General features: G+C 36.0%; 1 protein-coding gene across 2 annotated transcripts in view; it reads right to left on the bottom strand.

Moving 5' to 3' along the window:
• Positions 1-16,018, bottom strand: part of SPTLC3 (serine palmitoyltransferase long chain base subunit 3) — a 125,245-nt gene that overhangs the window by 44,844 nt on the left and 64,383 nt on the right. For both annotated transcript variants that reach the window (XM_058181639.1, XM_058181650.1), the window contains exons 4-8: positions 14,805-14,953; positions 10,422-10,546; positions 6,039-6,132; positions 1,652-1,757; positions 1,131-1,350 (exon numbers count right to left, since the gene is read on the bottom strand). In XM_058181639.1, the coding sequence (XP_058037622.1) occupies positions 1,131-1,350; positions 1,652-1,757; positions 6,039-6,132; positions 10,422-10,546; positions 14,805-14,953 (694 nt within the window). The remainder of the gene's footprint in view (positions 1-1,130; positions 1,351-1,651; positions 1,758-6,038; positions 6,133-10,421; positions 10,547-14,804; positions 14,954-16,018) is intronic.

The following is a 16,018-nucleotide window of genomic DNA, read 5'->3' as shown; positions in this document are numbered from 1 at the left end:
TTTTATTTATTTTTGTCAAGCATGTATTAGATAACAGATATAAACATAATTATGAATACATGAAATAGATACGAATAAAAGGGAACATTAGGACAGGGACGGTAGGCACGCTAGTACACTTATGCACTAGAGGCGGGTTTCAGCAGGTTCTGACCAGTTCTGGAGAACCAGTAGTAAAAATTCTGACTGGCCCCGCCCCCATCCATTCTCTGCCTCCCAATTCCCAGCTGATTCGGAGGAAATGGGGATTTTTGCAGTAACCTTCCCCTGGAATGGGATGGGAATGGAGATTTTACAGTATCCTTCCCTTGCCACTTACACCAAGCCACGCTCACCAAGCCATGACACACCCACAGAACTGGTAGTAAAAATTTTTGAAACCCACCACTGCTATGCACGCCCCTTAAAGACCTCTTAGAAATGTGGTGAGGTTGACAGTAAACAGTCTAAGGGTAAAGTTTTAGGGGTTTGGGGAAGAAACCACAGGTAGTGCATTCTAGGCATTAACAACTCTGTTACTGAAGTCGTATTATCTGCAATCAAGTTTGGCGTGGTTTACCATAAGCTTGTATCTATTATGGGCTCGTGTATTGTTGTGGTGTTATCATGTATTGTTGTGGTATTATGTGGTCGTGTTGTGTTGTGGCTAGAGATTGCAAGTGGTGACCACGTGATTGTGATTTCCTCACTTAACAACTCTTGGTGATTTGCTTAACAACAACAACCGCAAGCGGCAGAATTTTCATCCCTAAGTGATGTAGCCATGTGACATCTTACATTTCTGACAGTGATAGAAATTCCAGTCCCAATTTATGCAGTTAAGCGAAAACTACCTGTAATTTTCTTAAATTGGCAAAACTGAGCTACCCAAAATTGGCCGTTTTGCTGTCAGCTTTTGGCAATGCAATCTTAAGATGCTCAGAGAGTTTCAAAATGAAGCTGAAGGCTGCAAGCCCATCCCAGCTGAGAGGGAAAACCTCTTGCAAAGTTTGAAAATCACTAGGATTTAGAAAAGTTCAGATGATTCTGTCTCAATCCACAATTTTTGATATCAATTTTTTTAGGAGCCACTTATCGTAGTATCTGTAATGGTTTGGCTGTTGTTGAATGCCAATGCTTGCTGCTGTTACCTTTTTGCCAGCTATATAACCTCCAGCTGCTCCAAAACTTTTCGTGAATGTTCCCATCAATACATCAATATCATTAGGATCCATTCCAAAGTATTCTACAACTCCTTTTCCTGTAGGACCAACAGCACCTATGCTGTGGGCTTCGTCCAAGTAGACATAGGCTTTGTATTTTCTCTTTAAGGAAACAACTTCTGGCAAGCGTACAATAGAGCCTTCCATGCTAGAAGAAGAAGAAAGTTAATGAGAACTGAGTACATCTAATGCATGAAACTGTATGAATTGGTCCATTATAATGCCAATATCATGCCAACTGCTCCCTATTCAAGTATTTCCCCAAAGCAAATAAAAATTCTAAACCAGAATCATATATGCAGTAGCAAAATAAATTAAGAAAAATCCAATTTGAAGGGCATAATTTATGGCTTTTTGGTTACCGTACTTAATATATTCAAAATATTGGAGTATTTTATATGGATTTTCTAGAATTTGCATAGTTAGTTGAAATTATATATTTTACATACCTATAAATGCCCTCTACTAGAATAAGAATTTTTTTCCATGGTCTTCGGCTTCGAGGTTGTCCCTGTATTACTGCATCTTTCAAAAGCTTTTCTAAGCTCTGCATATCTAATTTTAAAAAAGATAATGTGAAATATTGTATCAAATTATATATAAAATTTCTACAAACCGCAAATCTATTTTATAACAAATTTAAACCAGGTGTGAGATGCTTAGAAAAACAAACCACATTTCTGTATGAAATATTACTATTGTAACTTTATTATATAGATCAAATCTAGTGAAATACAAATAACAATGTTTTTTCACCATCTCTTTTAGGAAAAAACAGTCCATTAAACTTGACAGATATATTAATGTGATATGCTTTAGAATTATTTGTATCTTATCTCTGCTCAGTCATATAATCTATTAAGTTTCCTGATATAAGGCATGATCCTTCAAATTAGTGTATGATATCAAGTTATTGATTACAAATTGAAATATTTCAAAATATAATTCTGTTGCAGCTTGGAGGGACAAATAAACCAAATAATGCAATAACAAATTTTAATTTGCATTCCATTTGCTTTTAAAAATTAACAGAGTTCCCATTCACTGAATCTACACACAGTTACTCTGATACAGGAAAAAGCCAAAAGCATCTCAGAATCTATGCCAGCAATTTAGTTTTAATGTTTAATGACATCAAAAGTACCATTCCTATCTTATTCCTCATTTCCACTAGCAGAAAAAGCCTGCTTGATACTAAGGTCATGAACAGTTTTTGAAAAAGTCTCTTGTGTAGGAGCATATGCCAACTTTTAAAAAAAATCCTGCTTTGAAAGCTGCAAAGCTAGAGCTCTAAGAGACCACGCACCAGCCTGTTCCCTCCAATTTGTATGCAAGGTTCAATTCCTATCAGACTAAACTCCTGGCTTTCCTTCTGATCCTAACTGGACAAATAGGCTGTCACCTCATCCCAGCAGTGTAGGACAAATGTGAGCTTTTGGTTCAGTTTGTGCTGAAAACACTGGGACTTAAAATACTCAAGCACTTAACATCTACTGATTCTTTTTTAACAGAACTGAGGGGCATAGTTGTAGTTTATGCATAAAAAATATATCTATATAGTTATCTATGAATTCTGGTTACAAAATTGTTTTACATCAACACAGTTGTAAGAAGTGAGAACTTTACAGTTTTACTTTTAAAACCCGTTTTAATTATCTGATGGTGTATCAGGCAATAAATTTAAGCAAGTTGGGAAGAAGTTAGATCAGGTGAAAAAATTATCTTTAAGCACTCATATTTTCACCATCCACACTCAAGAGATTTTTTTTATTTATTTATTTTTGTCACAATATCATATAAAAAGGATTATATAGTATATAAACATATATATGAGTAAATATTAGGAGGTATAAGCATCAATATATATATAGGAAGAAGAAAAGAAAAGAAAAAGAAAAAAACAAAAATAAAAACAATAGGACAGGAACGGTAGGCACGTTTGTGCGCTTATGCTATTTCTCTTTATGTATTCACGGCAAAGCTATTTCTCTTTATGTATTCACGGCAAAGCAACCAAGACCAAATTTTCAAAATTTCTATTGTCATTAATTACCATTCAGCTTAAAGGGAATTCTCTGTATGAAAGATTTTTCCTGTCACCCCTAACATAGCAAAACCATTGATTTCCTTCCTTCCTTTTTCTTTTAAACTGCATTAGATTAAAAAAAATCGACAAGAACTAATATCTAGAATGAATAAGGAGGAAAAAAGAATGAAAGACCAAAGCCAAAACTGCAGGAAATCAAAATAAATAAAAAAAATTATAAATGACATCCACATTTCTTTTACAGTTGTTATAAGTATAGATATAATTTAACTATTTATTATTTATTTCCTTATTTGCCTTATTTGTAAAAATAATAAAGGCAGAATAAAAATAAACAAATAAAATAAAAAATAAAAAGTTAAATTACATCTATATTTGTAACAAGTATAAAAGAAATATAGAAGTCACTTTTTCAATAACTGAAGTTGGCTAACATACCTATTACTCTTTCTTTCTCAGGGGTGGGTTCTATGTACTTTTACTACCAGTTTACAACGAGGCCATGCTGCACATGTGCAGATTGTCATTTACGACATTCGGGTGAGTAGGCGGAGCTTCCTGCCAATTTTACTACCGGTTCTATAGAACCAGACAGAAACGGAAGCAACCCACCATTGTTCCTTCTCCTATTTTCCTCCCAACAACAACCTTGTGAGGTGAGTTGGGCTGAGAGAAAGCGACTGGCCCAATGTTACCCAGCTGGCTTTTATGATTAAAGTGGGACTTGAACTCATGGTCTCCTGCTTTCTAATCTGTGATTTAACCACTAGACCAAACTGGTAATTTTATGGTTACACCATTATTTACATTTTCCTGTAATCTAAAATTTTTATTCTAATTATCAAAACTATATATATTTTCATTTCTCTCCACAAAAAAGTCAATAATGGGTTTTCAATCATCATCCCCAGTGGTTTTAAACTAATGCCATTTGTAAAATCAAGGCAAAGAGGAAGATTAATCCTATTTTAAATGTTCTGGTGATAAGACTACAACATTTGAATACTCATGTTTGATTGATTTTGCTGTGACTTGTGTTGCTTTTGGTTGAAACAAACAGCTTAGAAAAATATCCTGTCTATTGCTTCAATATTTCTCATTTTGAAGGGTTGAGATGATGAATTATCATCAGAACAATTTGTCGCTTAATTTAAATAGCATCCCTAGATTATTTTATTGCACTTCAGTAATACAGTACTGATCAATGTCATAGAAGTCACAAAAATAATATTGCAGAATAATAAAAATATCTATTCCGCAGCCACTATATATTGGTGAAACCATTGCTCACTTGAATCTTCAGATTTACAATTGAATCTTCAGTTCTACTTATGATAAATGCCAACATGTTTGCCATAGACATGGTTGTCTATGAACCATGGGTTGGCTGGGAGTGCTGCCTTCAGGGCCGCCGTGAGCTTGTCCCGGCTGGGGTCTGTTTGTCGTCTGGTTTGACCCCTGGTGATGACTTGTGCGGCTGATTGTGAGGGGGGAAGGATGGCATGGATGACTTCCTTCCTGCGGCTATTGAACTGGGGCTTTCTCAATAGGGCATCTGCTAATAGATTCTTTCCTGCTGGGATGTACTTCAGTTTGAATTTGAACCGTCTGAAGTATTGCGCCCAGCGGATTTGTTTAGGAGACAATTTCCTAGGGGTCTTTAGGGCTTTGAGGTTTTTGTGATCAGTCCAGACCTCGAAGGGCACTTTTCCCCCCTCTAGAAAGTGCCTCCAGGAGAGAAGGGACCAGAAGATTGCATAAGCTTCTTTCTCCCAGATGGCCCACCTTCTTTCTGTTTCATTAGCTTTTTTGACACATAGGCACAGGAGCTGTCCCTGTGGGTCTTTTTCCATGAGTACTGCTGCTATGGCCACATCGCTAGCATCCGCTTGGATTATTAATTGCCATTCTGGTTCCGGATGTTGGAGGATTGGTTCCTCGGCAAACAGCTGACATAAGCATTTAAACAAAAATGGATTGTGATATAAACCTTTTTTGACTAGAAACTAACCAGCATCTTAAGGGTGAGAATACACAAAAACTCAACTAAGATTGTACAAAGGCAATTGTTTAATCAATTTTCCATCCAGTGAAGTGGTTTCTGTTGAACTAGGAAGGAGTTTTTGTTTTTAGTTCAATATTTACCAAATTTATAGTTAGGCTTACTAGACACTGCAGGGACCTCTGATAAGATAAGGGCTGGGTGGGAAAAAATGGTTAAAAGTATCAGCAGTATCTATATCTGAAGTGATATCTCTAGCATTTGTTCAGATCTTGAACATAGCGGCCTGATTTGATTCCAGAGTTAAATCATAATCTAACGCTACAAAAATTTGCTTTAGCCTCAGATTGTTTTTTCTATATTAACTTTATCCTTCTTGACTGTTTATTGTACTTTAAATTTCTTTAAGGAAAGACAAGAACTAAGGACAATAAACATGAAATTAATTAGCATTTGGAGGCTCCCATGAAAAGATGACAGAAAAGGATCCCTGCCCCAAATTTTAGAGACATCTCTAAGGTTACTCATTTGTACCTTTTCTCTATCAACCTGACAATAAAAAAATCTGTAATACAGACAAGATTAATTAGTCTTATACAAATGTAGCATATGTTACAAACGAGAATCAAAATTCACTGTGGTAACTTAAAGCCTCTTTCCATGAAAATCAAAAAGGGTTTTCTTGCATGTTAAAAGTGTGAACGCATTATTTCCAAAGAAAAATAGTTACAGACATGAATTTCATTTTTTTAAATCAGTTAGTTAGAGCTGCCTCATTGATACTCACTGTTGTGCTTAAAGACTCTAATAGTAGCACCTGACAGCCTTGCACCAAGGACAAGTGAAGCATGGTTCAACTCATCACTTAAAATTAGACAACCCTGTGGAAATACATAGCAAAGAATTATAATAAACATCTAACTAATATATTATAATAAATTAATCAAGCAAACAGACAAGAATATTATTTGCCTTATTTAACCTTGCTGTAATTATTACCAGTTATCAAAAATAGTAAACAAAAACCTAAGGAACCTAAGGAAAATACATTGCAGATGCCTCTTTTTCTCTCTCTCTCTCAAAAATGAATTAAAAGAAACCACACCTTAACACATTATAATAAAATCAGAAGAATAAAATCATACAGACTAATCTGTATAGCTAACACATATATGTGCATGTATAACTTTATTAAGAAGTTTGATTAATAAAATCTAATGCAAAGTGAACTTAAAAAGAATAGAAAGAAAAGAGTAAGAAATACAAGGGCAAAGGGAAAAAAGAAAGAGAAAAGAATAAAGAAAGAGAAAAGAAATATATAAAAAAGTGATTTCCAATTTTCATCACCATACAAAAATTTAGTGACTCTTCACCCCTTCTAACATTGCAAACAATTGTTTCTTCATTCTATCCCCTTTTTTATAGACAAATACATAAGACATCTTTTCAGTTCTAATGCATGTCAGCAAAAAATCCATAACAATCATTAGTTGATGCAAGTATTGTCCTAGGATTTGACTTCTTTTAATTTCTTATTTGTCTCATCACACGGTGTTCCTCAAGGCTTTGACAAATCTCTTGAAAATCCAATAGGAAAAAATTGTCTAGGTCACTCTCTAGGTTTATCATTTGTATTTCCCTTTTGAATGTTAAAACATTAGCCAATTTCTTTGTAGATCTAGTGAAACATCCATTTGCAAGATATTCTCTTCGCCTGTCAGTAACAAATCCAGTCTTTGTCTTGTCAGATCAAATTTGTTCTAGATCTGTCATTTCTTCAACAACATATTTTTGACATATTCTGTGCATAGAAGCAGACATTATTATTGACATGGTTCATATCGTGGCTTTTCATTTCTGATTTCGTTCTTCAAAATACTTGTTAAGCATTTTATAGGCTTGTATTTTTATGGTCCCAAAAATCTTTAGTCCCCTCTAGTGTCCAGTTTTTAGATCATGAAATTACTTATCTCTATTGTGTCTTCGAAAAACCAAAACAGATCTATTTCCCATGAAAAGCTGTTAGTTCTTTATAATTAATTCCAAAATCATATTCTAAAAGTTTCAATATTCTAAATTTATCAGGATCCTTAGCCTGTTTATAACTTTTTAAGAACAAATCTTTAGCTTTTGGCTACTTATTTCAGATTCTTTAAATTCTTATAATTAAAATTGTCTTTTGTTCAGGATAGAAGGCAAACTCACTCAATGTTTTCAAACTTGTCATTCTGAAAGTCTCCAAAAGCTTAAAAGTAGTTAATGAGCAATTTCAAAAAAAGATTAGCAAGTGAGATTAGCGAATGTAGGCACAAGTTACGGGGTTGAAAACATGGTGGTTATTACTTTCACCTCCCAGCATTCAAACCAGTAAGATATAAGCTGTCTTGTTCCAGGAGTGGCTGAGACACAGGTAGGTTATCTCCCAACCTCTCTTTGTCCAGAGAGGTTCTGAAGAACTGGTCTACTCATCAGCTCTTCATTCTTCATGGCAGTCATCAGCTCTGTTTTCATGGAGATATCTTCAATTCCCTCATTCCTCTCCTGGAAGCCAAGGTTTTTCAGCTGGCATGTAGTTTAACTAATGACACCTTTTGACGTATTACTGTAATATTTGCTACTAGCTGGATAACCGTGCTCCGCTACAAAACTATGTAATCAGGCTTGATAAATCGACACTTACAGCTTGAAAATTAATGAGTAGTTACGGATCGGCCTCTTCTCCCCCCTTCTCCCTCAAGCTTGCCCCATAGAGGCCTCTTCTATCTTATCCCCTTCTCTCCCTCAGGCTGGCCCCACAGAGGCCTCTCCTATCCCCTTCTCTCCCTCAGGCTTGTCCCACAGAGGCCTCTCCTATCATATCCCTGTTGTGACTCGCTCGCTTTCCCCGCAGCTGGGTCCCTCTTATCTCATGCCGAACGCTGAGGAATGTCCTGGCATGCCTCCAGGCCCTAGCCCTGGCACCATGCCCAGACAGGCCGAGCAAGACGAAGGGCCTGACGTGCCTCCAGCCCTGGCTCCATGCCCAGGCAAACGGAGCAACTAGACCCCGACCCCTCCCCCACAGCATGTGAGCCTGAGGAATGTGAATTGCCAACAGCTGGAGCCTGGAGAGATCCTCGCTTCAGGAGAATTGATAGGCGGCGTCAGCAGAAGGAAGGGAAGGGCAGGCCTGGATAAGTGCTGAGTCATGGAGCCACACCCCATGGCCTATATAAAGGATCTGCTTTCTGGCATTCTCTGAGTCAGGCAAAGTCTACCTTAGATTGCTGAAGTCACTTCCTGGTCTCCTGCCTGCCTTGAGAACTTTGCTAGGACTTTGACAGAGCTGCAGAGGCACGCCTGATACAGACTTCCCCGACCCGGCCGTCAGCGGAGGAGTGGGACACGACAATCCCCTTCTCTCCCTCAGGCTGGCCCCAAAGAGGCTTCTCCTATCTTATCCCCTTCTCTCCCTCAGGTTGGACCCAATGATCTCCTATCCTCTTCTCCCTCAGGCTTGCCCCACAGAAGCCTCTCCTATTTTATACCCCTCTCTCCCTTTTAGGTGGGGAGATGTCTAAACTCCCAACCCGCAGACTGGATAAGTTACATGCTGCCCATGCCCAAGTGGCAGTTGGAACAGAGTTCTTTTCAGGTAGGGAGGGGGAGTAGAACATCTGACTTCTTAGCATCAGAACGTGTTAATAATAATATAAGAAATACTAATGATCGGATGGTCACTTTGAAAAATCCTTTCTTAGCAAGCATCTAGAAGCCAAGAGGAACATATGTTCCAAATTTCAAGTTTGTAGGCTTTATGGTTCTGGAGATTTCGTGATGATGCGTGAGTGGGATTTCGCTTTTATATATATAGATTTTAGAGATTGTTTTGGTAAAACTGGTAAATATGAAGGAGTGATTTCATTTGGTACCTGAAAAAGAGTTAATAGTGAAGAAGCCAAATTTCCCTCCCTTTAAATTAAAGTTGCTATCCAACTATGTTAATAATATGAGTTTTTTGATCCATCTGCATTTTGATCACATGACTACAGGGATGCTGCAACGGTTATAAGTGTGAAAACGGTCACAAATCACTTTTTTGTAACTTTCAACACACACTAAATGAACTGTTATAAGTCAAGGACTATCTGTATTTGTTACAGGTCTGAGAAGAATTAACTGAAGCTTCAAAATCAAAATCCTATGCTCATAAAAGAAATTGAAGAAAATGGGATGAAATCTGCATTTATTAGTACTAATTTAGGAATGAGAACCTTCATTAATATTTCAGATTTCTTCTACTACTGTATAGTCATATTTTAGTCTGAAATGTATCAAATATCTTTAGCATGATTAATACTTATTAAAACTCATTTTTCCTTTTTTGGCTATATCCCTACATTTGGAATTTATCAAGGCATCAGGAATGATGGATTGTTCTTGCAGAGGAGTAGTAAAACAACAACAGGATAAGACTAAAAAGACCTCCTGATTTGCAGCCATGGAGAACTGAGAATGTACTATTTTATCAACATAAATTAGTCTTTTTTGTTTTGGACAGAGATAAGAAAGAACACTCAGCAAACCTATATCTTATTTTTGTGGACTTAAGACAAAACCATCAACAGAAACAACAACAAAAATATGATTTTTTTAACAACTATACTTACCATTCCCATTATAAATTAATGCTTACTGCCGTAGTATTAACTCATCAATTAAAAAAATTAAGAATGGATCAGGTCTATTTTCTAATAGCCTGATTCCTGAATCATACAGATTCCCCATGAAAGCAAATAAACAGTTTGACAAAACTATTCTACTGCGTATATAATTAAGATTCTTATAACACACCAATGGTTTCATTTATGTTAAATACCAGAAACCCTCTCTTAAACACTGCCCAAATGAAATTAGTCTGCTGTTGTATAAGTGTATTTAGTTCAGCAATATTTAAGTAGGAGAAAAAGCTCCTAGTGGTTATCCTAATATGTGCTCCTTCAACATAGCAGTGTCAGAAGCAAAAATTAATTATTAAATCAACTAAGTTTAAAGCAAAATATGTGGAGAAGGAGAAGTACCATAACTTGCCTTGCCTTCTTAAAAGAAATGAAACCGCTTTCCAATGTACAATGCTTAAATTTCCTGGGCAATGATCACAACAAACATATTTGGAAGGATGTTCACTTACCTTCCCTACTAATGCTGGAATATTTGTAGAATTTGTAGCAAACCCCATACCAAATGCCAGAGCTGATTCAACACCAAGGAATTGTGCTATCGTATTTTCTAACTCCACATGTTTATCGAAGTTTCCTGTTATAAACAGCAAAAAATATTTTAAAAAATCTCATTAGTATCATTCATGAACATCTAAGCTAAACTGTAATACAAACTTATTTACTTTCACATATCAACATTGACAATTTAAAAAATTCTTTATTCTAGAATTATAATTAAAAGTACTATGTTTCTTATAGGGAAAATATGAATTGTATTACAATTAAAGCACCTGTATTCCAATCTTTACTTTAAGATAAATAGTAAAGTGATAAAAAGAAGTACAAACAAAAACTGGAAATGCATTGAGGACTGAAGAGAAGTAAACAACAAACATCCTCCACAAAAAGGGAACTATCCTAAATGTCATATAAAAACATGTCAGGAGAAACTTTACAAAAATCTCCTCAGAGTAGAAGTTTCCACTAGAGAGTAGCCATGATCTTGAAGATATAGAATTGGATCTATGCTAATACATTTAATCTTCATGTTATGTAAAACGGATTTATATCTAAAGAGATATAAATGGCACAGTGGTTAGAGTGCAGTACTGCAGGCTACTTCTGCTGATCACCGGCTGCCAGCAGTTTGGCAGATTGAATCTCACCAAGCTCAAGGTTGACTCAGCCTTCCATCCTTTTGAGGTCTGTAAAATGAGGACTCAAATTGTTGGGGGCAATATGCTAACTCTGTAAACCACTTAGACAGGGCTGTAAAGCACTATTAAGCGGTATATAAATCTAAGTGCTATTGCTATTGCTAAACCTCCCTTGAAAGTTTCTCATTTTTGGATTATATTTTGTTTCTGTTGCCTCCTACTACATTAGAAACCCTAATATATGCACTGAATAATCATGAGCTGCCCAAATAAATTCACCCATTCCATTTCCTTCAATTAGCAATAACAGAGATCACCAAAGCATTCTTCTGTAATACAACCCAACATAATAAGCTAAAGATATTCTATCAACATACTTTGGAAAATGCCAACATGCAAATCTTATTTATATGGCAATGGCTCACTGTTTAAACTACAATGAGAATTGGTTCAACATTGCAGGTACCCAACCTGACCAACAAGGATTTGTAAGACTAGCCCTACTGCTTTGCACAATTCTAATTAAAATGGAACTTCTGTGGGTGGTAGGGTGAGATGTTTGTGAATGTTCGTGACAAAGAGATTTTGGGTGGGAATGAAAAGCCCAGTTCAGTTTCATCAAATTTCTCTTTTAATGCAGAAGGATAAGGCAAAATTAAATATGGTTATGAACAGTTCTGATTCCCAAGGCTCACTGAAGCAGGATAAATGTACATATATAATAGAATGAAGTAACCACAGTATGTCCCACTCATTCATGTGAATTAAATCAAGGAATGTATCTTAATTGAAGAATAAAGGTAATGCTCAACTTATGACCACAATTGAGCTCAAAATTTATGTTGTTAAGTGAGAAATTTGTTGAGCTTTGCCCCATCTTACAACTTTTCTTGCCACAGTTGTTAAGTGAATCACTGCAGCTGTTAAATTAGTAACACAGTTGTTAAGTGAATCTGGCTTCCCCATTGCCTTTGCTTGTCAGAAGTTCGCAAAACATGATCACATGACCCTGGGACCCTGCAACCGTCATGAATATGGACCAATTGTCAAGTATCTGAATGTAAATAGCATGGCCATGGTGATTGGTGTGAAAAATAGCAATAGCACTTAGAATTACAGTGTTTCCCTGAAAATAAGACCCTGTCTTATATTTGTTTGAACCCTGAAATAAGTGCTTGGCCTTATTGCCATGCACTCAAAAGCACAATTGGGCTTATTATCAGGGGATGTCTTATTTTGGGGGAAACAGGGTATTCTGTTTTGGGGGAAACAGGGCTTCACAGCCCTCTCTAAGCGGTTTACAGAGTCAGCATATTTCCCCCAAATATCTGGGTCCTCATTTTACTGATCTTGGAAGGATGGAAGGCTGATTCGAACTGCTGGCAGTCAGCAGAATTTACCTGCAGTAAAGTATTCTAACCATTCTGTCACCCATGCTGGGGGATGCTGTAATGTTGTAACTGTGAAAAATGGTCATAAGTCACTTTTTCAGTGCTGCTGTAACTTCAAAGGGTCACTAAATGAACTGTTGTAAGTCAAGGACGTGTACATGCTTTGCTTACAAAAGGTCTCAGGTTCAGTCCTTGGGCTTTTGGGTTGGATTGGGCTGAGAAAAGACATTTGTCTGAGGAAAGGATCACTGTAAGCATAGTTTATACTAAATGAAATGGGTGAACGGTCTGCCTTAATATAAGGCAACTTGATTTTCTCTGGTATTTTTACTGTTGAGACACAGGAAAACAATTTGCAACAACCTATGTATTTGAATATTTTGATAATGTCAGAAGTTAAAAAAGGTAGTATGAAGAACTTTGTTTCTTTCTCTTGTCTGAACTTCATGTCTCAGATAATTTTCAAACTCTCCATGGTTTCTATCTACTTTAATTAGAATGAAAATAAACATTTTCAGAATAGTGGTTTTGCACTGAATGACGAATCTCTCCTCAAGCTTGAAAAATTGACAAACGAAGAGTTACGCAAGCTAACTTTCCCACAAAGATAAATTACCTCTGAAACATCCAGAAGGTTCACGAACCATTAGAATTTCTCTTATGGTGAACAAAATTTTAAAAATGTTCAAACTTGAGTGCTTAGCCACTCTCGCTTTTCTGCATCTATTCTGCATGGTCTAGTCAAACCATTGCCAACGCTAATCAGAATTCATATTTCACTATAAACTCAGAGTAGAAGGACCCTTGATTAACACTAGCTAAACACCAAAGAGGGCAGAGGTTGCAGTCTCCCACTAGAGTAATATGTTCAGGTCTTATAATTTTACATACTGGATTAACTCTGAGACAACTAAAACTACTTGGTGTTCTCCAGATGCTTGAGTTTACAACTCCCATATTACCTTGCTACTGGCTATGTTGAAGCCAAAACATCTGGAGGACAACAGCTTGCCTATCATTACCCTGAGCGCCTAGCATACCATGTAACTTGGGAATATTAAGGCCAAACAATTGATAAACTTCAGCATATGGAGAGACATTACATTAATTATGTAGGCAACAGGCATGCCATTTGCTTTGATTATAATACTAATTATGGACATTTATCTAGGTGGTTATATTAATATACATTTGTAACCACTCATAAACTATGTTAATCTGTAATCACTCATTAACTGAGTTAATAATCCAAATTATATATATTAGTGAGTGTGTGTATGATATATATATATATATATATATACATACACACACACACACACACACACACACACACACACACACACACACGCCGCAACGCCAAAAACATTCAGATATGGGAAATGATTGCAGTGTCAAAACAATATTTAGATATCAGTTGGATCTTCTGGGAGAAATGCTTATCGTTGAGGAATGAAAAAGGAATGAAACTGATAACAATAGCAGTTCAGAATTCTTTTATGACAAAGAGGTTATCCTTTCAATCATGGGTGTAACACATTATTGGATCTCTACATACAATAATGCCTCTGCCTAAAAAATTACTGCTGCCTTCATAACTACAACTGAGCACAAGTTGAGTTAGAATCAGAATTCTCCGTTCCCTTGTGCGCATGTTAATAGATGATGGACTTCCAGGCTGATGAAAATATATCCTTGATCATGAAATAAATGAATAGGTACGCAAGGGTTCCACTCAACTTTTCTTCCACCTTCTCTGTTTTTAGCCATTATAATAATTTGTTTTGGGAAAAATGTGTGACGGCATTACACGAAAGGATCACTATGCTGCATCATGATATAATATGTCAGTTTTAAGGGAGCACAGGGAAAACAGCCATGTAGAGTTTTACTTCATTTGAACAAAAATGAAATTAACTTCTGGTATTAAAAGCTCTTTATACCAATGTTGCTTTTAAATGAAGTTAATTGAAATGCAATATTAAAACTGAACAAGCAAAACCACTCTCCTATTCTTGAAAGCTTTAATGTGAATTCAAAGATTATAATCCAGGCAATCCTATACATGAGCTGTTTTAGCTGAGCAATAATTACTCATAGTTTAACAGTTTCTGGTTAGGCAACAAGTAGTTGTTTATGGGGGTGGTTGGGTATCTAGGTAAATAAGTATAAAAGCAGCCACCCATAAGTGAATTGCTTTAAGATTATGTGTTAATGAATAAGATTCATTAAGGAGTCAAATCTACAGTATAGTTCTAAATAAGATTTCTAGACTCAGATTTTAATAGTAATAATTTTAACTTACCGATTTCCTGTGTGGTGCTACATATTCCTGTGCCATATTTATTCAACACTGAACTCACTGTTTTCAAAGCATCGTGGTCAGTTTCTGCAAAGCCAAGGTAATTATATGAACCCATATTGATTACATTCTTGATTATCCTTCCAGTGAACCTATAATAGTCAAAGAAAGTATAACAAACATAGTCTAATTATTACTAAAATACTTTTTAATTAACCAAATCTATTTCAAAATTCAGTTCAGGAGACTGGAATCCTCTTTCCTTCCTAAATCAATTCAGGTAATCTTTTCTTCAGCCAAGGCTGAAGGAGGCTTTTCATTTCCGGAAAGTTATGAAGCAACAAATATTATCCAATAAAACTGCTTTCTTTGATACCTCTAAATTTTCGCCTCCCCTCCCTTCCCCCTCCAACTCTTTTAATTGCTATTTTTAAATTTATACTTAATTCATTTTATGTATTTATTGTATGTTTGTGCACGTACATGTATGTACATACACACACATGCAATCACAAACATGTTACTCAAAGACCACAATGAAAGCTTATTTTACCTTATCTTTCAGGAAAAAAAAGCTGTATAAGACAATCACTATTTTCTGTATAAACCCAGACTATGCCCGAATATGCTTTTATGTATGCCAACACAAGAAGTATTTTATAGGATGCTTAAAGTATCTTTGTAATAAAATATTTACAGCTAGCTGAATTAACCTTAAGTGGCAACAGTGAGATAAACCAGACAAGACACAGTGCCCCAAATAGTGGTAACCTTTCACCTACTGCTATTGGAAGACTCCTTGAACTACCCTTCCTCCATTGCTTGAACATGTCCCTTTTTTATGAGTATAGAGGTTATACAACATTCAACAATCCTTCAGATCATCATTTCTATCTTTAAATTATTATTAGATAGTTCAGGTCCTGTTGGGTCATCGTTTCAGAGGTATTTCCTTAACAGATTTCTCAATGCCTTCAACAATGAGAGTTTCTAATGTACTGCCTTCACTGGAAAAGTTGTGATATATTCTTTCCTAATAACTTTTTTAAACAAAGAGAATGGAAAGCCACCAATTGTTAAATTTGGAGAAAAAGATCAAAATGAAAGTCAACAGCAAACATCAATTTCAAGTAACTGGAAAACCACTCATCAGGAAGAAGGCAACAATAGCTCTAATTTTTGGCCAAGAGTATAACAAGAGTATGCTCTAACTTTGA

The sequence above is a fragment of the Ahaetulla prasina genome, chromosome 1, assembly GCF_028640845.1.
Source record: "Ahaetulla prasina isolate Xishuangbanna chromosome 1, ASM2864084v1, whole genome shotgun sequence".
NCBI classification, from domain to species: Eukaryota; Metazoa; Chordata; class Lepidosauria; order Squamata; family Colubridae; genus Ahaetulla; species Ahaetulla prasina.
Note: the sequence above shows the minus strand (reverse complement) of the source record. Positions and strands in the feature narration are given on the sequence as shown.